This window comes from Pseudocercospora fijiensis, assembly GCF_000340215.1.
Source record: "Pseudocercospora fijiensis CIRAD86 unplaced genomic scaffold MYCFIscaffold_2, whole genome shotgun sequence".
Taxonomy (NCBI): domain Eukaryota; kingdom Fungi; phylum Ascomycota; class Dothideomycetes; order Mycosphaerellales; family Mycosphaerellaceae; genus Pseudocercospora; species Pseudocercospora fijiensis.
In genome coordinates, this window is record NW_006921533.1 from 1,237,537 (window position 1) to 1,257,842 (window position 20,306).

A 20,306-nucleotide genomic window follows, 5' to 3' on the forward strand; every position below is an offset into this window, starting at 1 on the left:
TCGTGCCAGAAAACACTCCCCCAAAAAACAATGCGCTCAAGTCAGAGCTATGCTGCCCTCTATGTAGAAGAAACTCCACGCTGTATCATGAGCTTCTTATCTTCGTCATCATCGTCATCAACTATAGCGCAAGCATCAAACAGGTACGTTGCTAAATCCATTGACCCACGAGCCTGTCTCGCTCGAGCACACTATGACTTCGGCGGACTGAGCGTATCGCGGTTCAAGGGCAGCATACCAGTCTCTCTTCCCGACTTCTCAGGAGTACTCGCACCAGCTGGAGTGCCCAGCCCCGAGAGTGGACTGATGGCACCGGACGGAGGGACGGGTATTGAGATATCCTCTGGACTTCCGGGAAGGATTCGATCGGGCACGCCATCGATATGGATTCTCTTGGAGCTGTTGCTGTATGATGCTGGGATGATTTCAATGATCTCGTCACGAGGGAATTGTAGGCTTGGGATGTCGTGCGCTGAACATGCCATGAGGTAGCCGTATAGCACGCGCAGAACGGATTCGTGAGCGATAATGAGAAGGTCGTTTTGTTCGCGTTCGAGTTCGAGAATGATGGGCTCTAGGCGCACGGCCAGATCGTGGTATGACTGTAGACACATCAGCAGGCTGCATTTAAAATCTCGACTGAATGACTTACTTCAGCTCTTGGGTATCTGTGATGGTACGGATCCTGTTCGTGCTTTCCCACTTCTTCCGGAAAGAGCTCTCTGATCCTGCGCTCGCTAAGCTTTTCGCATACACCTGGGTTGAGTTGGCTCATCTGACTCCGCTGGCGCACACGGTAGCCCTTCTGCTCGAGGAATTGCGCAGTCTCAACGGTTCGCTTGCGAGTCGATGTCCACACGTTCAGTGGCTTCAGCGCCGTCGATGCGGGTGCTCCGTTCCTGATCAAGCTCTGTCGTTCCATTTCTCGGTGCGCCAGTAATGCGTCCGTCATTTTCCGTGCGTAGTCCTGACCCTCTGCGCTTAAGTGGGCATCGCCTTTGAAGGTCTCCTCGTCTCGGGTAGTGCCAGCTCTCACAAAGTACATCTGTCGACTTTTGATATGCAAGTTCAGGAGGTAGAAGACGATTCGTTGCGACAGGTAGCCAAAATTGCATCGATTCACGATCACGCGCTCTCCGGCATTGATCATCTTGACATAGTGTAGATCGCGCTCCTCGACAGGCTCGAAGTGAGGTATGCGAGCATTGATGCGGCGAAGATAATCCTGAACAGCATCCTCTGGCTTCCACCCAATATAGTCGGGAGAAGTTATCTTCACAGACCGGACGTTCTCCTCAATGATTCGGTCGTCTGTGCAGGTGGATTCTATAAAAAGGGTCTGCACGCCATGCTTTTCGAATTCCTTAGCAAGTGCTCGGCGACCATTGGCCAAAGGATTTACGGCATCATATATCGCAATCTGGCCGTTTTCGTGATTGAGAAAAGTGAAGATATCTTGTCGACATTTTTTCAGGATCTTGTTTCGCAGTAGGACGGAAGATGTACTGGCGTTGACATGAAAATAATCATCAGGGATCTCGGCCTTGGCACCAAGAAATCCACGCCTGTAGTCACCAAGATGGAAGATGTGCGTCTTGACGCCCAGCCAGCGAAGATAGCGGGCAAGAGCAACGCTCACGTGCGTCTTGCCACGAGCAGGAAGACCGACGGTGGCAATGACTATGCGTCCGGAATGGAAGAGTCGTCCAGATTCAGTCGAGTACAGCTGGGCAGGGGCCATGGACTCTTTCTCCGGCAGGTCATGGATAGCGTCGACATAAGTGCTGGATCTTCTCCGAAAGCTGGGCGCGGTGGCGGCCACATCGGCGGTGCTGTCCATGTTGGGTCACTATGTGATGGGCTCGTGGTGGTTGTTCGAAGTGGCGGACGGAAATGAAGGGGAAGGGAAGGGGAAGGTGAACGTGAAGCTTACAGTAAAGTGTCCATGCTGACTACTACTGCCGTGAACATCGAGCCTCGGACTGCGACGCGAAGGCACTCGTACTTGCTCTCACTCTCACTTTCCTTTCGCCTGGCTTCCCTCAGCCTCGCGACCAGGTTCCTCACTGCAGCTTCCCTGTTCGGAGGTACACGAGCTTCGGAGATGTGGGTAGAGAGGACCGGGTTCCCGGTAAGTGGGAGGTGTGTGTATAGCAGTGACGATACCATTCACGGTGCGCGCCGGCAAGCTCAGTCCATGTCAAGGCCGAGATCAGCCAGAGACGCGCTCACGTGGAAGGCTTTGCACTGCTTCAAGTTTCGAAGAGCGGCTTCCACTGGTGGCTACACTTCGGTCGCGCGACGATGAGTCCGCGCCGAACTACATAGCGGAGTCCGCAAATCCATACCCGCCCACGCCTCATCCACAGCACCACAGCCAATCCGAATCCGCGCGAAAAGTGCCAAGACCGAGCTTGGAGCCTCTCTCGTCAAAGTTCACGTTCTGCTCTGCGAAGATCTCCCATCCATACGTCCAGCCATCCACCTAATCCATTGACCTACGGAGCATCGCCGTCGCCCACGTCCGAAAAATCACGTCGACCATCACAACCTGACGCTGGACCACCTCTCACAATGGCCACGGCGCCTCCTGTAGAAAAGCCTGCAGTCCCAGCAGACGTCCATGCGCTTCCGCCAGCAACCCTTTCACCGCCGCGCACAAACACCTTCATCGATGCAATCTTCGACACATATCGATCGATACGGGAGCGAAGAGAAGCGCTTGGTCTGAGCAACCCCGGAACGGTCGGTGAAATTGCGAGAGAGGTGCAAAAAGAGGTCTTCCTTAACAACCAGACCTTCTCTGGCCTGCGAGCAGAGCTCAACAAGAGCTTCTCCATCTTCCCAGTCTTCCAGATCAGCCACGCCTTCTCGAGTGGATCACAGCTTTTGTCGCCCTACACATTTCTGGCTATATATGGCACAAACAATGTATGTGTCTTGCCCGATCATCGCAAACTCTCATCAGCTAATGCATACCCATCCAGATCCTCTGTCAAGCTCAGCTAGACTCAGATACATCATTAAATGCCCGATTCAACTCGCGAATCACCGATCGCCTCATCTTCAGGTCTCAAGTGCAGATCCAGCCTTCGTCAGGCATGAACCCCGGCGGAGCGCAGCTTTCCCTCGAGCAAGAATACGCTGGCGCCGACTTCACTGCCTCCCTGAAGAGCCTCAACCCTAGCATTTTGGAAGGCGAACTTACGGGAACATTCATTGCATCCTATCTTCAGAGCATCACACCTAGATTGGCGCTAGGTCTAGAGGGTGTTTTGCAAAAGCCTGGTGGTGGAATGGGTCCCGATGCAGCCTTGAGCTACGCAGGACGATACAAGGCTGATGACTGGATAGCCAGTGCTCAGTTCTTGACTCAGGGTGGCCTGCAGTTGAGCTACTGGAGAAGGTTGATGGACAAGGTGGAGACTGGTGTGGACGTCAACCTCCAGTTCGCAGGCCTTTCTGGAGCAAATGCCATGATGGGTGGCCCGCGAAAAGAGGGTCTTGCGACACTGGGTGCCAAGTATGAGTTCTCACGATCGATTTTCAGAGCACAAGTCGACAGCCAGGGCAAGCTTGGATGTTTGTTGGACAAGGTCGTTGCACCACCTGTGAAAGTGACATTCGCGGGCGAGCTGGATCATGCCAAAGTATGTCTCTGTAATTCACATTTCCGTGCTCTGCTCCTGATGCTAATGATTTTCTGCAGAGCTCTGCTAAACTCGGTCTCGCGGTATCGATCGAAGCGACAGGTGAAGAGATCATCGAGCAGCAAGACAAGGTCCAGCCGGCCTCTCTTCCCTTCTAATCCTATGATCAGCAATGGCATCGGCATCGGCATCGGCATCGGCGTCGGCATGGCTCGCCGGCATTGTCACTCTTCTCTCTGTATATTAAAAAGTTGTTGGCAGGCCTTTATCCGCATGCAGCCACATGCGGCTAGCTCTAGAGTTGTCATCTGGCCTGGGTAGCGAATGGTCATTTAGCATAGCATGGCATAGCGTGGAAGCAGGCGCTGAGTTGCGTTTACGCTAGCTATGTAGAAGCATGAGCAGTGGCGAATGTACATTTACAGTCAGTCGAAGATGAATCAATATCTACTACAAGACGTTCTCGTTCACGTTCCTATTACCAGCCCCAGCTCAGCTATCCGAAAGTCTTCCTGCCAAGATATATAGGCGACTTCCGATGGCTATCGGAGGAAGGAGCTCTTGAGCACTTTACTTCAACTCTCACTTTTTCACAACAAAATATCGGAATCACCATCAAACGCAGAATGGCTTCAAAAGACAACACTATCCAGATCCCCGTCATCGACATCAGTCCTCACAATGTCGAGGCCCCAAAACAGTTACTCGCCGCAGCTCGCGACTTCGGTTTCATCTTCATCTCCAACGACAACGAAGCAGGAATCCCACCAGATCTCATCGCCCAACAATTCGAAATCTCAAAAGACTTCTTCTCTCTCCCCACAGAAATCAAAGAACAAGTCTCCATCGCTTCCAACAAAGCCGGCAAAAACCACGGATGGCTATCTCAAGGCGTAGAGAAACTTGATCCGAAAACTCAAAAGAGTCCCGATGTGAAAGAGTAAGTAAGAAAAAAAAAATTCCCGAATCAAAGCACACACATCACGATAAATCACAATAATAATAACGCTGATACTTATCTACACACACAGAGCATTCAACCTCTCCCTCCCCACCCCAGACAAAACCTTCGACCAACCCCTCCCACCCCCCATCCTCTCCCACCTGTCCTCCGTCATAAACTTCGAACTCGCCTGCCACAACCTCTGCCAAAAAATCCTCAGCATCTTCGCTCTCGCCCTAGAAATTCCGGAAAATTGGTTCACAAGCCGTCACGATCCTTCCCAAGGCCCTGTGGGTTCGATTTTTCGATATCTGTATTATCCCGCTCGAAAGACGACAACTTCTGAGATTGATCTTCGAGCCGGAGCGCATTCGGATTATGGGAGTATCACGTGTTTATTTCAGTTACCGGGACAGCCTGGGTTAGAGATACAGAGGGGGAAAGAATGGGTTCGTGTTCCTGTAGACCCGTTGCAGCGAGGGGGAGCGTTACCGATTTTGGTGAATATTGGGGATTTGCTCGAGGATTGGACGGGAGGGTTGTTGAAATCTACGGTCCATCGTGTGGTGTTTCCGGAAGGGGAGGCGGATGCGGGGGATAGGTATAGTATTGCGTATTTTTGTCATCCGCTTGATGAGGCTTTGTTGGAGCCTGTGCCGAGTCGGATTGTGAGGGAGTTTGCGGAGAAGAATGGCACGAGGAGTGGGAGGGAGGGAGTTACGGCGAGAGATCATTTGATGGAGAGGTTGGCTGCGACGTATAAGATTGAATGAGTAGAGGGGGTGTGATTCTGATGATTGATAATTTTGTCTGCCTATCGCTATGCTTGGTTCCATGTGTATGCTCGAGCTAGAAAACTGATATGGGTATCTCGAAAAGAAAAGACCACACCCTGTTCATATCGCATCCTCTCCGATTTGTGTCGCTTCTGACCCTCGCCGGAGTTTCATAAAACATGATACATGCTTGACCATTCTGTCGTACACTGGTCATCATTTCTTGCATGAGCTACGTATTGATGTCGTGATAGATGAGAAAGAAAATGTAGTTAAGCCGAAAGATCTTGAATCGCCGGATAATCCGTCAATATCCGTTGGTGTTCTGGGGATTGAGGAGGTACTCGAGCATATCATGACCGCCGAGCTGTGGACCGTACATAGTCTGATCCACGTCGGCGCCAGACATGTTGAGGATAGGGTCAAGTGGCAGGGCAAGCCAGTCCTGCGGGTTATCGAAGTTGCCGTTTGGAAATGTATCATAACCTCCATTACTCCCGGTGGCAGATCCAGGGCCGTTCATGTTTTGAGTTTTCGTGGGCGAAGTACCCGAAAAGCCTGGAGGCGGCATGACAGAGTACTGGTTGTCACCTCTCAGCAAATCATAGGTTTCATTGGAAATGCCGTACGTCGCAGTGCCTGATGTCATCGTAGCGGATGGCGAGACCATATTGAAATTGTTGTTCCAGCCTTGTCCATTCTGCATGCCGCCCGGTACTGTCTGTGGTGATTGTGTTACAGTCGACCTGCCATTCGAGTACGGCATGCCGCTATTCGGTCCAAGACCAACGTTGTATTGACTCTCGCGCCGACTCTTGCCAGCACGACCGTCAGCAGCAATGCGTACTAGACGGGGTCTGAGGTTTTGTGAAAGCGTGTCAAGGAGGTCAGCGAAACGACTAGCCACGTGAACATCATCAACGATACAGCCTCGCAATGCGCTCACTGTGCGCTCCATAAGCTTGAGGGAGTCCGTGACATCGGCTTCGGTAGCACCAAGTGCGAATGACTTCAGCAGCATAATAGCTACACTGATGATGCGGAAATAGGTCCGGACTGGAGCATGCCGCAGGAAGCCATCCGGCTCGAGATCATCGACCACAATTTTTAGCAGATTTCGGGCAGCGTCGCCTACAGTGACCATATAGTTGCGATCGCCGCCGAGCCATTTGGAAAGAGTTGAAGGGGCGATCGCAAAGTCGGCTTTAGGTCCTGAATTGGCGTCCGCGACCGCTGCCCGCGCCATTTCGAGCGGCGGGTCAATAGGTTGAACCGGAGAAGGGTGGTCGTTTGCGCAACGCTCGGCAACAGCTTGGAGAGCCAGAGCATTGATGTAGCAGCGGCAGTACTCGTACTCAATGCCCAAAATAGCTCGCATGTGCTTCGGAATTGACACGCAGTCATCAAAATCCTTCTTCCAGTCATTAAGCGGACCGGCGAATTGGTCAAGGGCTCGCTTGTAGTCGCCGTTTCGAATGAGATCGCGGGTAAATGTCTTGTTCGCAAAGATCTTGTTGTTACCTTCGCGCATCAGCGCAGCCATCCGAAGCCAGAAGTGGAATGTGATCTCCTTGATGCTGTCCTGCTGGCCATCGATACGGCGTCGGAATTGGTCACTGTCTTCAGGCTTGCTGTAGTAGCCAGGAAGCATCGACGTAAGTCCCAGGCGGCCGCTGGTTTGCGTGACGTACACGAGCAGCAGATCCCGAACGTTCCCTCGTCGTCTGTCGTAATTCGTAAGATCTTCTGAAGACAATGAGTGACCATCTGTGGCGCGAGCATGTCGCTGCCATTCGCTTGAGTCGAAGACACCTATCTCCATAGCGAGCGACATAGCCATTCCGAGCAACATCCAACACATGCGATCGCTCCGCCAACACGGCTCCAGCCACGCATCCATGCGATGACCTCCAATGCCTTTTGGCACGCCATCTTCTGAGCCGATAGCTGGCGTGCCAAAGGCTTGATCTGGTACCATGAGATCGTCGTCGTCCTCATCAGGCGGAAAGTGCATGGCTCGAGGATGCCATTCTGTCAGTAACACGAGAGATTCAACGCTACCCAGCGTCCTTAAGCCTTTCCGCAAAAGTGGATTGACATCGCAACTCGGTTGTGCTCCAGGGCCGCCAGCTCCACAGAAGCCGCCTCCAAATTGCTCCTGGCCCCAGACGACACGATTGATCATGCCCGAAAGATAAGTCCATAGCTTTTGATGAATGGCGTAGGGCCTACTATGAGACCCTGGTCCATCGAGCTTCATATGTCGAGAGGCGATTAAGAGCATTGTCACGGCAAGCATCGGTTCCTCCTCCAGCAGCTTCTTATGAGTGCTTGGATGTTTAAAGTCTGGTATTGCGACTGGCGTCAGGGGTGATAGGTGCCGATAGAAGTAGAGTACATAGTCAATGCCTTCCTTGGCTGTCATCCATCCAGCGCGTACGAATTTGAATCGCGTCCACGCCTTGACCGCTTCTGCGTAACTTGTGCTGTCAACCGGCATGTTCTCAAGCATGCTATTTGCTGGGGCGGCACCGTCTGTTGTCGTGTTCCAGAGACTGTCATTTTGGAAAGGCGCGAGAGGACCGTTGGTATAGCTGGTGCCAGTCGGTACTCGATTCAGGATTGGACTAGACGTAGATGCCTGGGAACCTGCTGCGAGACCAGCAAAGCTAGGACGTATACCGCTGCTAGTACTGTCGCTCCTATTGAGGCTGGCGATTCCTGCCTGGTACAGCACTTTGAGAGCGTCATGGCCCCCATGCACTTCTGACTGCTGTAGTATGAAGGCTGTATGCTCTGCTTGCTTCTCGTCCTCTTCGCGATAGGCCATCGGTTGGGGCGCGGTGGGTCTGCGGAGCGGTTGAGTACGTCCTATCGAGCCGCCAGGCGTGCGAGGCTGTTCTGGGTATTCATCATCTTCCTGAGCGCCATCGATCTCTGCTGGAGGTATAGACGTTCTCAATCGCTTGCGGTTGTGTCGGATCTCGTATACTGGCTCATCGCCAGCCTCGGAGCCGGTATTATCGCCGACCTGAGTCTTCTTCTTGCGACGGGTGGCAGAAAAGTAGCATTCCTTGGCCTCGCGACGACATCTCGTGCATGGGGGATCGTGAGGATTATCTACAGATCCTAGGTCGCAGCGTACTTTGCGCTGCCTACATGGTATACATGCTGGTCAGCGTTCAAGTTAGCAGTTCGTACTACACACCTCGAGATGATTGCACATGATACGTACCCTGATACGTGCGTTGATGGACCGCCGCGTTCGCATTCTGTTGTTTTGGCGGAGACTGTGAGCTGGTGGCACCATACTGCACGTCGCCGTTCGACAGTGAGTATCCGTTGGTCGCCATGGTCGCTCGGGTGGTTCGAAGAGCTGCTGAACCGCAGCAAAGCGCTTTCGGTGTAAGCCGCACACTATATGATGGTGGGCCTATGAAGGCCGGCCCGTGTAGATACGCAGGGACTATTTCAACTCCTCTCGTTCGTGTTCCTTCGCTGAACGTGGGGCAGTGTGCGTCGGAGCAGATAACAATTGCGGAAAGAGGTGGTGTCTCTCTTAGGTGTTGTTGTTGGGTAGCAGGATGATGCAGATTTGGATAGTGTGCTGATGATGCTTCATGCTCATCGTAGCGAGTTCATGCGTCGATAAGCATAAGGCTGCCGGTTGCTGATTGTTGATCGAACGGAAGCGTGCGATAAGTTAGAATATCCGATGCGGTGGCTATGACTAACACGAGCCAATCGCTGCGAAGGCTGTGCAGCTCACGTGGGTGGTGGTGGTGGAGCAGGCTGAGATGCTTCACATGGATGGCATAACAATAATGCTGTGCGTGTATAGCCGAGGCTTCACGTGCGCTGCAGTGGACAAGGAAGACATGAGGAAGTGAAGCAAACTGCTCTTGAAGGAGCTGGAGCGACAAGAGGCTTTTGATCTCCTGCCTCCTGCCCATATCATCATAGAATACTAATCGCGAACTCGTCCGCTAGAGGGCTGATGCACGCGGCAAGGCAAACGAATTGCGCGACAGTCCAATGCCGGTCGCTTCTTTCGGATCCGTCTCAGAACCACGCGTCAAGGTGGTGCAACCTTCACGTGCATCACAAATTACAATATTGTCAACCCCACGCTCATCATGCTGCCAAGTCGGTTGATGCTCGCATTCATGCGACATTCCTCGCCAATTCCAAATCTCGTCATGCTTGAATGAGGACACTGCTATGTTGCACGGATGTGCTGCGCATGCATCGTTTCGTACGAACGGCGCATCTGACACGGCTTTGACGTGGATGATCGCGCGTCGTGTCTGCGCTGACTCCTTGATATCTGAGCATCTGCATGGAGCCGATGCGAGGCGAAGCTTGGCCAAGATTGATCTGAATTGATGTTGTCGCGACGAATGTGACAGGTGCAAGGATGCCTGCAGATCCTCTTGAATGTCATCCTGCACCAGTCATCCCCAGTCGAGCCCTGAAAGCCAAGCTGAGCGTTTCTGGCCCGCTGAAGCAAGGAAGGAGCTGTCAATCGCTAGACTGCCATGACATGAACGAGGTTGTCCGTTTATGCAGGTGCAGTAATCTGGTGCCACGGACCAGATCAAAAGCAAACAACCACAAGCTCGCGTCGCTTGGTCTGCTTCGGCCAATCTGGACATCAAAGGTCAACCTTCACGTCATGTCGTGCAGGCAAATATAGTAGCCAATGGTATGATCCGTCTTCGACGCGCCGACCTCATCATGGTTGTCGCCATGGCCTGCTACGTTTCGAATGCTCTCGCGTGACATCTGCTCGAGATCATGTCACTGAGGGACTGGTTGTTGCTTGCCATCCCGAGGAGAAAGACTGTGGCGGACTCTGATACTGTAATTAGCGAGGATCGTGCGCTCAAAGATGCTGGTGGCACCTTTACATCCAGCGGTTAATATTTGAAAAGCCAGGACGTCGCTCGGTTCTGAGCATCAAGCCTGCCTTCTGGATTAATGTTGCACTGCACGTAGTCTGGTTCTGCAGATCATTTCAGCTTGGGATCAAGAAGGTTATCCTCGATCCTTCGACATGAGTCGGTAATACTGCTTGTGGTCGTCTGCTTGTTCACGGATTCGTGTTTGGCAGAAACCAAGGTGAATATCGTATGCTCTGAGGAACGATTCCGTAGTTGACCAGCATGGCACCCGGGGATTGTGGAGAAAGACGCGGGGTACAACTTACAAGTGCCGAAGATGTGAAGAATCCAGTGGGGTCAGAGACGTATGAGGAAGAATATAATGCTTGAACCACGGAGTACAAAATGAAAGAGGACACAAAGGAAAGACTGGTTCACTTCATACCTTTATAGCAATGTCCGCGCCGTATCAGCCTCCACGATTCATCCCACCAAGCAGCTCGGTGCTCAAAGATAAGGTCATCGTCTTGACAGGCGTAAGGAACATGCTCAAGCTTGACGCTTGACCCGCAGTGACAATCTTTTAGGGGGCAGAGGGAATTGGGGCGGCCACCGTCCGTCTACTGCACGAAGCTGGAGCTCATATCTTCTTCGGCGATATCCTGGATGACGAAGGTTCGAAGCTCGAGAATGAGCTCTCTAGATCAGAAGCGACAGTGAGATACATCCGATGCGATGTGACCTCATATGAGGACAATCTTCGGCTGTTCGCGGCCGCGTTCAATGCTTTTGGGCGTATTGACCATGCATGGAGCAATGCCGGCATCCCGGAGGAAGGCGAAATCTTCGATCCAGCTCTGACTCTGGAGGACGTCAAAGCGGAACCGATTCAATCTTTGAAAGTGCTTGATGTCAATCTGAGGGGACCCATTTATTTTGCTCGCATCGCTAGCGTATATCTTCGTCAAGCTAGCCAGACCGGCGATCGAAGTCTGCTCTTCACCAGTAGCGTAGGTATGCACATTCTGGATCTCATCATTCATCCTGTGGGCACTTTGCTGATAGACTATCTCGTTGACAATTAGGTGGTTTTAGAGAGGATCCTGGCTGGTAAGGATCCTGAGCGCTGTATGGGTCGGTACATTTGCTGATGAATTGCGAGACAGCTGGGTGTATGTTCCTACTAAGCACGGAGTCCTGGGCCTAGTGCGGCAGGTGAGGGAACGATTTAATAGGCCTCCTTTCTCGCTACGCACGAATGCGATCTGTCCTTGGGCTACATCCACCAGGATGATGGAAGTTATCAAAGACATCTGGGAGGAGTCGGGACTTCCCAGTAATACGCCAGAAGACGTCGCTAGAATCGTTGTCGGAGTTCTGTCGGATCCTCAACAGAAAGGCGGAGCGTTGTACATTGAGGGCGGAAGAGCTTGGGATGTCGAGGCCGGATTGCTTCATACACGCCCTCAGTGGCTTGGTGAGAAGCAGACCAGAGACCTTGATGCTGGGACTTTAGTGCTAGGTGGTTGGGTGAAGAACCGTGGTTGAATGAAGAATCAAAAAGAGCTCTAGCAGCTCTTATTCGACTCGTTTCTGCATTTTGGGCTCACGAATGCTGCCTCGTACCCAGTCTGGAACGAATGCTTTCACCCCAAACTCTTTGCCCTGGCCAGTTTGAAGCAAGAATTTATCCTCCGGCTGGAAAGAGCTTGGCTCACTGCTGACTTTCAAATCGGTCATTTGTTCCAGCCGACACATGCCAAGGCCGATATTACCAATTCCTGAAATGAGCTTGCCTGTGCTCCGCTTTCGCTTGTCGTTCCGTTTGATCTCGAGGCCGGCCATCGTAGCCGCGCTCGTGGCCGATGAGCTTTCGTACTTCAATATCTCGGGAGCGTCCTTGCAGTGCTCATATAGGATGACCGGGAGTATCCTTCTGCGTACGACGCCAGTGTGATGTGTGCGAATGGTCAGTTCTTGTCCAACATAGCAGCCCTTCTTGAAATCGATGCCTCCCATAATGTCAATGTTGCAATTCATTGGCAAGCAGTCGTCTCTCGGCATTTCCTTTTGACCCTCGGGCACGCCTCTCAGATAACGCCGAATTGTATACGCTTCCAAAGAAGACTGCTCTACCTCTTTTAAGGCATCCTCAACCTGCAAATCTGACAGAATCAGACGTTCGCCCATTCCAGGAGCGCGACAATCAGTGAGACTTATGATTCCTTCATCGGTCTTTGGCTGTCCATGCGCTGTCCACCGCTCACCCTCGCGCCACAAACTCCAAACTCCTAGCTCGTCAGGTTCGATCAAGCGTAGCTTGAATTTCGATCGCAGCTTATGTCTCTTTAGATGCTTCATCAGCGAGTCTGCGTGTTCAGCATCAACTTCCACTAGATATCCCGGATCGTCCTCTGGCCCTTGTTGCTTATGCCATTGACTTCTTGGAGTAGGATAGACGAAAGTATCGTGAAGGACCTTTCCTTGCGCTGTCAGGAAGGCGGCGTAGAATCCGGCCGCAGATTCTGGGCGAACATTGTTGGTTATGATGCCTTGCAGAAACTTGGGTGTTTCCTGGCCGTGTAAAGAGATCAGACGTCGGTTCGAGAGCTTTGCGGCTCCAGATGGCGGAGGCGACTGCGGTGCAGTCTTGCTAGCAGAGTCGGTTGCGTAAAGGCGACGCGCTTGCGGCGACAGACATCGAGCGCAGACGTAGGGCGTCGATGATATACTAAACATTATCGCTGTGGATGGTTGTGAGCATCGGATGAAGGGAAAGAGATGCCACTCACCTGGTGGGCCGCGGCTTCATGAGCGACTTAGTAAGCACTGTGAAATCGATGTCGTTATTAGGATGAAGTGCAGTCAGGACGCTCTGGTTGGTGGACACAACATAAAGGAATGATCTGATCAATTGCCCTCCTGGGCAGAGTTATTCATAAGTTGCACTCAAAGTGATCTCGCTGTGTGGGTATCTCTAAAGCACTATTGCGTCCAACTTCTTCCAAAATGCTACTCCGGCTTCTTCTTGAAACTCCCAAATGAAGGCTTTCCTTTTAGTGTTAGTGCTGTCTTCTCAAGCCCTTTCGTGAACAGCCATCGATTATAAGCTGCTTTCTCTTTGGAAGTAGAGCTTCCGTTGCTTGCTGGAGGCTTAGGTAGACCTTCCGGCTCTTTTCCGCTGGCCCAGTCTATGCCCTCGAAGACGCCCCAGTCAGCACGGTCAGTGTCTTCTTTGACGAGTCGCGAGCCTTCTCGAACTGCCATACTCGCAGCAACGATATTTTCGAAGATAATCAGTGCCGTCATGTACTCCTTCCGGTGCTTTTCGCCATCGACCTTGATCTTCTTAGGCTTGGGACTGATTACCACGTCTTGGATCTTTCCAAAGCGCTGAAAGCGTGACTCCAAGTCTGATGTGGTGATGCTGGTAGACGGGAGCCACCTCAGCTTGCACGTTCGATGCATCTCTGACGGGACTGAATCTTCGTTGACTGGCGCAGGCGTTGCCGGAGTATCTGACACCTCTGCCTTCTCCGCATCTTCACGCTGCTCGCGATTTTGTTCATCTTCGGCCTCCCTCCTTAGCATTTCCTCTCGCTCCTTCCTCCGTCGAGCTCCGTCTGCTGCTAATCGCTTTAGTTCTCGCTGAAATGCCTCTTCCTCCTGTGCTTCCTCGCGCTTTCTCTTGAAGCCTGCGACGCCTGCGCTTTCCCTCCGCTCCAGTTCTTCCTTCAACGCCCTTCGCCTGCCCTCGTAAGCGGCATCTCTCTCCTTCTTTTCTTCTCGCGCACGTCGAGCGTTGTCATAGAGCTGGCGCACATCTTGGTCCGATAAGACCTCGTATGCGATCGAAAGCAGGTGAAATTTGTCGAGAGCGGCTTGATCGTCCCCAACCTTGTCCGGATGGTACTTGAGAGCTGTTTTTCGGTATGCGCGCCTGATCTCTGACTCTTGAGAGGAAGGCGCAATGCCGAGAAGGTCGTAGAAGTCATGCGACGAGTTCAGAGCCTCCTCTTTGAGGTCGGCCATTTTCGTGATATGCACTGCAATTCAAAATCTGAAGTGGCGAGCTTGGCGTCGTTTGTAGAAAGGGTCGACTGATATTGATCATGGGCGTAAACAAGGCTCCCGTTGCAATCTCCAGCAGTTGTTCCACTGCCGATGTTTGCATGGCGTGTTTGAGTAGAGTCGAAGAACCTTGGAAGTTGCGGAAGGAAAGCTCAAAGCTCACCTGGCACTGCTTTGTGGCCTCGCATGGAGTCATGCAGCTGCAGTCGCACCGCCCCTCAAGCTCCGCCACTCGCCATAACAACTGCTTCCACTTCCGCTTCACCACAACACAACACAACTCACTTTGCCAAGCCGAGCCCAGCCATTGATTGCCGACGATAGCTTCATAACCGCACTACTACTATCGCTAGGAGAGGACATTCGCTAACACTGCATTGCTGAAGCAACAATCGCTCCGCCGGCGCTCTGCACGACCTGCAGCAGACAGCCACAGCCAGACCACAGCACTCATTCGCGCTACGAAATGCTCCATCGCCGCCACGCCACCGACAGCGGACAGCAGCGACAGAGCGATGGCGGAGACGGCGGTGGGCAGAGACACAAGCGACGTGATCGCAAGCATGAGGCTCGCTGACTGGCTCGACGATCTCACCGTGCGCTTCCTGCTCAACCTGCCGCCTGATGAGCTCAGCAGCGTGCCGCGACTTTGCTTCCAGGTCGAGGAGGCGCAATGGTTCTACGAAGATTTTATTAGGCCCGCGAACCCGCAGCTGCCCTCGCTCAACTTGCGTGAGTTCTGTATGGTCCTCTTCCGGCATTGCCCGCTGCTCAGTGGCTATAATGTCGCCCAACACACCGCTGCATATGAGGAATTCCTGTCATACAAAGTCCGTGTGCCTGTGCGCGGAGCCATCTTGATGGACGACAGCATGGACAAGGTGCTCTTGGTCCGAGGCTGGAAGAAAGGAGCTAGCTGGAGCTTCCCCCGAGGCAAGATCAACAAAGACGAGGATGACCTGGACTGCGCCGCTCGGGAAGTGTACGAAGAAACAGGCTTCGATGTGAAGGCGGCGGGATTAGTAGAGTCAAACCAGCAAGGCGATGGTAAAGTTAAGTCCATTACTGTCACGATGCGCGAGCAGCAAATGCAACTGTTCCTTTTCCGTGGTGTGTCCCTGGACACCTACTTTGAGCCCAGGACCAGGAAGGAGATTAGCAAAATCCAGTGGTATAATGTGAGAGATCTACCGGGCTACAAGAAGCAGAAAGGCGTGACGGGCCATGGACAGGGCGCTGCGCAAACTAGCAAGTTCTATATGGTTGCACCTTTCATGGGTCCGCTGAAGAAATGGATCGGCCAGCAGAGGAGAAAGGATTCTACAGCATTGCAAGCAGGGCATCAGCGTCATTTATCTGTGAATGATGGTCTCCAGACCGGCTTCACAGAAGACGAAGCACTGGATACCGAGGCAGACTTCACTACTGACAATGCATTCCCTATGCCTGCGCCAGACAGGTCGGCGGACGAATTGAAGAGGCTCTTATCAATTGGGGGGCCATCTATGGCACCCGCGCCTGCTCCTACGCAGCCTCAGAGCGCTATCAACCAAAATGCTGTTCATTCGAGCAATCTGTTGGCGATGCTGAAGGGCAGTCAGCATGCAGGCATGACTGGAGATATTCCCCATACTCCATTTGAGCAAGTCGACCCCCCGATTCCATCTCGTGAGCCAAAAACGCCTCAGGTCCATCAAGCTCACCATCCGCCCAGTGGTCTTCAACAGCCACATCAAATGCCTCCTCAATTGACCTACTCGCCAAATCGGCTGCAGCAACAAGAACAAGCGGCACGACATGCGTCGCTGCCTGTGACTGCTCTTTTTGGACCTCAATCCGGACACATGTCTCAGCCCCAACAACCTGGCTTTACCAATATACCACCACATCTTCAGCAGCAAGTTGCACAACAGCAACAACGTCAACAAAGTATGCCTACAAACTACCTTGCAGGCTACTTTTCAGGGCCGCAATTCAACCAGCAAAGTGCACATGCCCATTCGCGCCCCGCATCTGAGCACTATCCTTCAGAAATGCCGGTATCTAATGGGCGGCTCTCCAGCCCGATGCAGCCAGTCTCGAACGCGAATCGCCCGCAGAGCAGGCCAGGTTCCTACGCACCCATTGGTAGCGAGGCTAGTGTGCCAGAGCCGGCTAAGCTACCTGCGCCTAAGCTTAATGCTCATTCCATGAAGCTTCTTGACGCGTTCATCAGAACTCCAAACGAAAATAAAGGTGCTACAGGTATAGCAGCGACAAATCCGTCCAATGGTCAGCGACCTGGCGGCCAACAGCAGGCCACTCTCTTGGACCTGTTTAGGAAACCGGCAGCCACATCAGTACCGTCACCGAGTGAAGATGCATCAATGCCGCCAGCTCCGGCATCTCCAGCCTTAACTACTGCCACCGATGCCACGGAAAAGCCAAGGGAACGGACAGAGCGACGCCCAACATTGAACGAAATGACTCGAACATTGCCGCCCAAAATCCAGAAAGAACAGCAACAGTCAGCGCCGCCCCAGCAGCCCATCGCTGCGCCGCCCAAAATCCAGAAGCCGCCGCGCTCCAAGAATCCTGTGTCGACATCGCCATCTGCGCGAAAAGTGCCACAGCCAACGCAAACGACTGTCTTGCATGATATGCTCGCGGAACGACCGAAATCCCTTGGCCAGCTGTATGATCCCAGCAAGCCCTCAAAGTCTGTGCGCGCCCCATCAGTCGTTCAGAAACCAACGACAGAAGACAATGTGGTGCCAGTCTCCATTCTGCCAAGACCAACTTCCAGACAAACGTCACGCTCACCGAAGCCATCGCCCAAGCCATCGCCCAAGGCAAGGACCAAGCCAGCACAACCAGAGAGCAGCAGTCAACCGATCCCGCAATTTAGTATCTTGCAGAGACCAGGTTCGTCAGCTGGGAAGGGTCCTCGATCGCCAGTTGTCCAAAGTCCTCTTCGACACGAGACTCCAAACTTGACGCCACAGGTGCTTAAACGCCCATCTGCCGATGCTCAAGATCTGTCAAGAATGCCCGAGGAAGGCCAAAGCCTCGTCCAGCCTGCTAATGCTGGTAATGACAAGAAAGATCAGCTTCTTGCATTGTTTGGTAAGCCAGCTGTCGCAGCGCCTGTATCGCATCCTCCCGCGAAAGCTGAGGATGAAGCGCCCGTGAGCAAGGAACCTTCCAATGGTACAACTACGACGCAGCCGAAGCAGCAGAAGGATCAGTTGCTCAATCTCTTCGCTAGCAGTAGCAAGTCTCGGGCGCCGTCAGCACAAAAGAAACCATCCTCAACTCTAGCATCACCGAATTTGGTGGACGAAAGCCAGAAGAGCTTCTTCAATGGTAACACCGCAGAGATCACGATAAAGACACCTGAACCGCCGCCATCGCCACAGCTTCAGCCTGAGCGAAAGCCTTCACATCAAGGACAAAAGCCGCAGAATTCGAAGGAACACCTGCTCAGCCTGTTCACAAAACAAAGCTCGCCAAGCGGATTGCAGAGCCCAGGAACGCCTATCAGCCCATTCACCCTCGGGACGCCCGCAGTAAGGGAGACGCCGTTGATCGGGAGATTACCCGGGACTGCATACGACAGCTCAGCATATGCCTCAGATGCAAGTACAACTGGCATAACCGCGCCTCGTAGCAGACTTGGGAGCATGGCCAGTGTATTGAGCAATGGTGGTGGGAGCGGACAGCAGACCCCTACCGAGTCCATCACTACTCCAACAGAAGCTAAGAATATGTTGTTGGGATATCTGAATGGCGTCGTGCAGAAGGAAGGGTACAAGAGTGCCAGAAGAAATTAAGCTGGGAGTCGAGAAGGGTCGAATGAGGACAGCCAGGAAATCTGTCAATTTAGGACAGTGATACATGAAGCCATGTATCATTGTCACAAGAGAGCTAAGCCAGGGCAGTGCATGCGCAAGATCAATGAGCCTCCAGGAAACAACAAAGCAAAGCACTATGGGACTTTTAAGGAACCCAACAGCCAAAGCATCGATGACCTCAGCCACTCCTTCCGCTTCGTCTCTATCTTTTGCGATTTCTTCTCGCCTTCTCCATGATCGCCACACTTATCACAAAGCTTGTCTCTTCAAAGAATCCACATCACTCAATCATACCTAGCCTAACTTCTCAATCGCCACCCATCCATCATCAAGTCTTACAGTCACTTGCCCGCCATCATTCTTCTGATCCTGAAGCATATCGATGCCTTTCGAATCACGTTCCATAATCCAATTCCATTTTCCTGTTCCTGGGCCTCGTGATTCTTTGAAAAAAAGCTAGCTCGTTCATCTCGACCAAGAAAGCCTTTATTTTTTTTTCTTTTCTTTTTTGAGGATGAGTTTCGAGTAGTGAAGACTTTTGAATAAGGTTGAGAGGTGGAAATTTTATGGGTTCCGATTGTTTCTGATGATTTTATGGGGTTGGAGATTTGGATCCAAAGACTGCTTCATTGATGTTGATGTTGCAAAGCGAAAGCTGTGCAGGTTTGTCTTGGCAAGGCCTTTCCATTGCCAGATCAACTGCAGAATAGCGAAGCAGGTTGAATGCTGATCAAGATGCAGCAGGCCAGAAGGGACGAATGTTGTGAATTACCTCTGCCAGGTGACGAGACTGTTGTGATATTGTTGCACGGCGTTCTGATCTGGGCCTCTGACTTGGGCAGATGAGGCTGGGCATTTCGCATCGATGTATTGCATTCGATCGGCTCATCAGCACAGGAGGTTCATGTTTGGGGACACAATTAAATCGACGTTCATATATGTATAGTAAAATTGTTCTGAGTCCTGAACTGCAATAAACTCGATAAATTCGTGCCTGACTATCCCTCTGACACTTCGAAGGCTTACCCTGTTATTATTAAACCGTTGCAGTTATGGGCGCTTTCTGTTTCGAAGACAGCGCCATTGACTTTGCGGAAGCTGGTGCGGGCGCATTTCCCTGAGTCGCTTGTAACGCAAGTTGCAGATGCGGATTCTGTTGACGGCGCTTAACGCTTATGATTCTGAAGTTAGAAGGGCTTGCTGCGGCAGGAGTGCAGCAGGCGTGGAGCTTCGGCAGGGAAAGAGCTTCTTGCAGCTCTGCAGTTTGAAGTCACTATGAAGGTAACTTATTTCTTCTTGGTCGGTCGGCTGCGTGGGAGGACCAAACCGCGGCATCATTATCTGCTAATGACGAAAATTGATCTACGTGGCTTTTTTGCGGTAAAGGATCGCCCTCGGCTTCGCTTGCTCTACTGCGCTTGTGAGCCGGATAATTCGAAGATACATGACAACTTATTATGCTTCTGCGAATACACCACCAATTTCCCATGTGCTGCGGTACCTATCATACATCTCACTAATAAGTTAGCTGTCGCAGGAAGAAGTCTGCATTGACTCTGAATTCCTCACACCCCAACAACGTCCCGACAGACTGGATCTATACTGGGGCACGGACTTAATATCCCTGTGGAGTAGGTGGAGAGAAGGCATTATGACTCGCAGGACCTCGTGAAGCGGACGAATTGGTCTCAGGGTGAGAAGAGCTCTCTCGTCCCTTGAGTCGAGCACGACCTGCACAGACTTAGGACAGCCGAGTGGAGGCCATCAAATATGTCATCAATAAGTGCAAGTAAAACGCGAGGTATGGACGTTATCTCTGGAGCCCTGCAAGGTCGGGCGGGCATTAGATCTGCTTTGCTGCACAGGAGAAAGCGATGCTCGAGCATGTTATCCATTCCGAACGGAAAATGCATTGCGAGAGCTGGTCAGCAGTGCATCAGACGCAGGTGGCCGTCGATGGAAGGCGAGAAGAGAGGTCACGACGAAAGAAAGCGTCGAGAGTAGCTGCACTATGAACGATTTAGCCGTTTCATAATGTGGGCCCGTAGCGATAGCGCAAGTGGCGTCCCGTATGATTGGGAATGCGGGTAGCTCTCTTTGCTGCATGTCGGAAAGGCGCATTCGGATATTTTTCGAGACCGACACGCATC

At 52.3% G+C, this 20,306-nt stretch overlaps 8 protein-coding genes across 8 annotated transcripts; 4 read left to right on the top strand and 4 right to left on the bottom strand.

Moving 5' to 3' along the window:
• Positions 1-191: 191 nt before the first annotated feature.
• On the bottom strand, positions 192-1,947 carry MYCFIDRAFT_186072 (uncharacterized protein; the record flags this gene model as incomplete). The annotated part of the gene is made up of 3 exons (XM_007924867.1): positions 192-602; positions 653-1,832; positions 1,934-1,947. The coding sequence occupies 3 exons, from the start codon at positions 1,945-1,947 to the stop codon at positions 192-194; spliced, it is 1,605 nt and encodes a 534-aa protein (XP_007923058.1).
• A 627-nt stretch (positions 1,948-2,574) lies between these two features.
• MYCFIDRAFT_65012 (uncharacterized protein) lies at positions 2,575-3,808 on the top strand (the record flags this gene model as incomplete). The annotated part of the gene is made up of 3 exons (XM_007924507.1): positions 2,575-2,931; positions 2,988-3,650; positions 3,710-3,808. The coding sequence occupies 3 exons, from the start codon at positions 2,575-2,577 to the stop codon at positions 3,806-3,808; spliced, it is 1,119 nt and encodes a 372-aa protein (XP_007922698.1).
• Positions 3,809-4,300: 492 nt separating this feature from the next.
• MYCFIDRAFT_124403 (uncharacterized protein) lies at positions 4,301-5,354 on the top strand (the record flags this gene model as incomplete). Its single annotated transcript, XM_007924868.1, has 2 exons — positions 4,301-4,590; positions 4,682-5,354. Coding segments are annotated over 2 exons (963 nt in total), but the record flags the coding sequence as incomplete, so codon positions are not given.
• Positions 4,887-9,247, bottom strand: MYCFIDRAFT_52991 (uncharacterized protein). Its single transcript, XM_007924389.1, has 2 exons — positions 8,605-9,247; positions 4,887-8,540 (listed from the first exon to the last, which is right to left on the bottom strand). Exons 1-2 carry the CDS (start codon positions 8,720-8,722, stop codon positions 5,677-5,679), a joined length of 2,982 nt encoding a protein of 993 aa, XP_007922580.1. The 5' UTR covers positions 8,723-9,247; the 3' UTR covers positions 4,887-5,676.
• Positions 9,248-10,707: 1,460 nt separating this feature from the next.
• On the top strand, positions 10,708-11,800 carry MYCFIDRAFT_130791 (uncharacterized protein; the record flags this gene model as incomplete). The annotated part of the gene is made up of 4 exons (XM_007924869.1): positions 10,708-10,788; positions 10,840-11,266; positions 11,338-11,362; positions 11,419-11,800. The coding sequence occupies 4 exons, from the start codon at positions 10,708-10,710 to the stop codon at positions 11,798-11,800; spliced, it is 915 nt and encodes a 304-aa protein (XP_007923060.1).
• A 30-nt stretch (positions 11,801-11,830) lies between these two features.
• MYCFIDRAFT_40837 (uncharacterized protein) lies at positions 11,831-12,991 on the bottom strand (the record flags this gene model as incomplete). The annotated part of the gene is made up of 1 exon (XM_007924255.1): positions 11,831-12,991. The coding sequence occupies one exon, from the start codon at positions 12,989-12,991 to the stop codon at positions 11,831-11,833; it is 1,161 nt and encodes a 386-aa protein (XP_007922446.1).
• Positions 12,992-13,186: 195 nt separating this feature from the next.
• MYCFIDRAFT_213875 (uncharacterized protein) lies at positions 13,187-14,284 on the bottom strand (the record flags this gene model as incomplete). The annotated part of the gene is made up of 1 exon (XM_007924870.1): positions 13,187-14,284. One exon carries the CDS (start codon positions 14,282-14,284, stop codon positions 13,265-13,267), a length of 1,020 nt encoding a protein of 339 aa, XP_007923061.1. The 3' UTR covers positions 13,187-13,264.
• Positions 14,285-14,886: 602 nt separating this feature from the next.
• Positions 14,887-15,621, top strand: MYCFIDRAFT_40859 (uncharacterized protein; the record flags this gene model as incomplete). Its single annotated transcript, XM_007924256.1, has 1 exon — positions 14,887-15,621. A coding segment is annotated over one exon (735 nt), but the record flags the coding sequence as incomplete, so codon positions are not given.
• Between the last annotated feature and the right edge of the window lie 4,685 nt (positions 15,622-20,306).

Excerpts from the sequence above, each read along its gene's own strand:
- MYCFIDRAFT_52991 (XM_007924389.1), bottom strand. The coding sequence starts at position 8,722 with ATGGCGACCAACGGATACTCACTGTCGAACGGCGACGTGCAGTATGGT. Across the intron at positions 8,541-8,604 it reads CCATCAACGCACGTATCAGG|CATGTATACCATGTAGGCAG; the intron begins GTACGTATCATG and ends AACGCTGACCAG.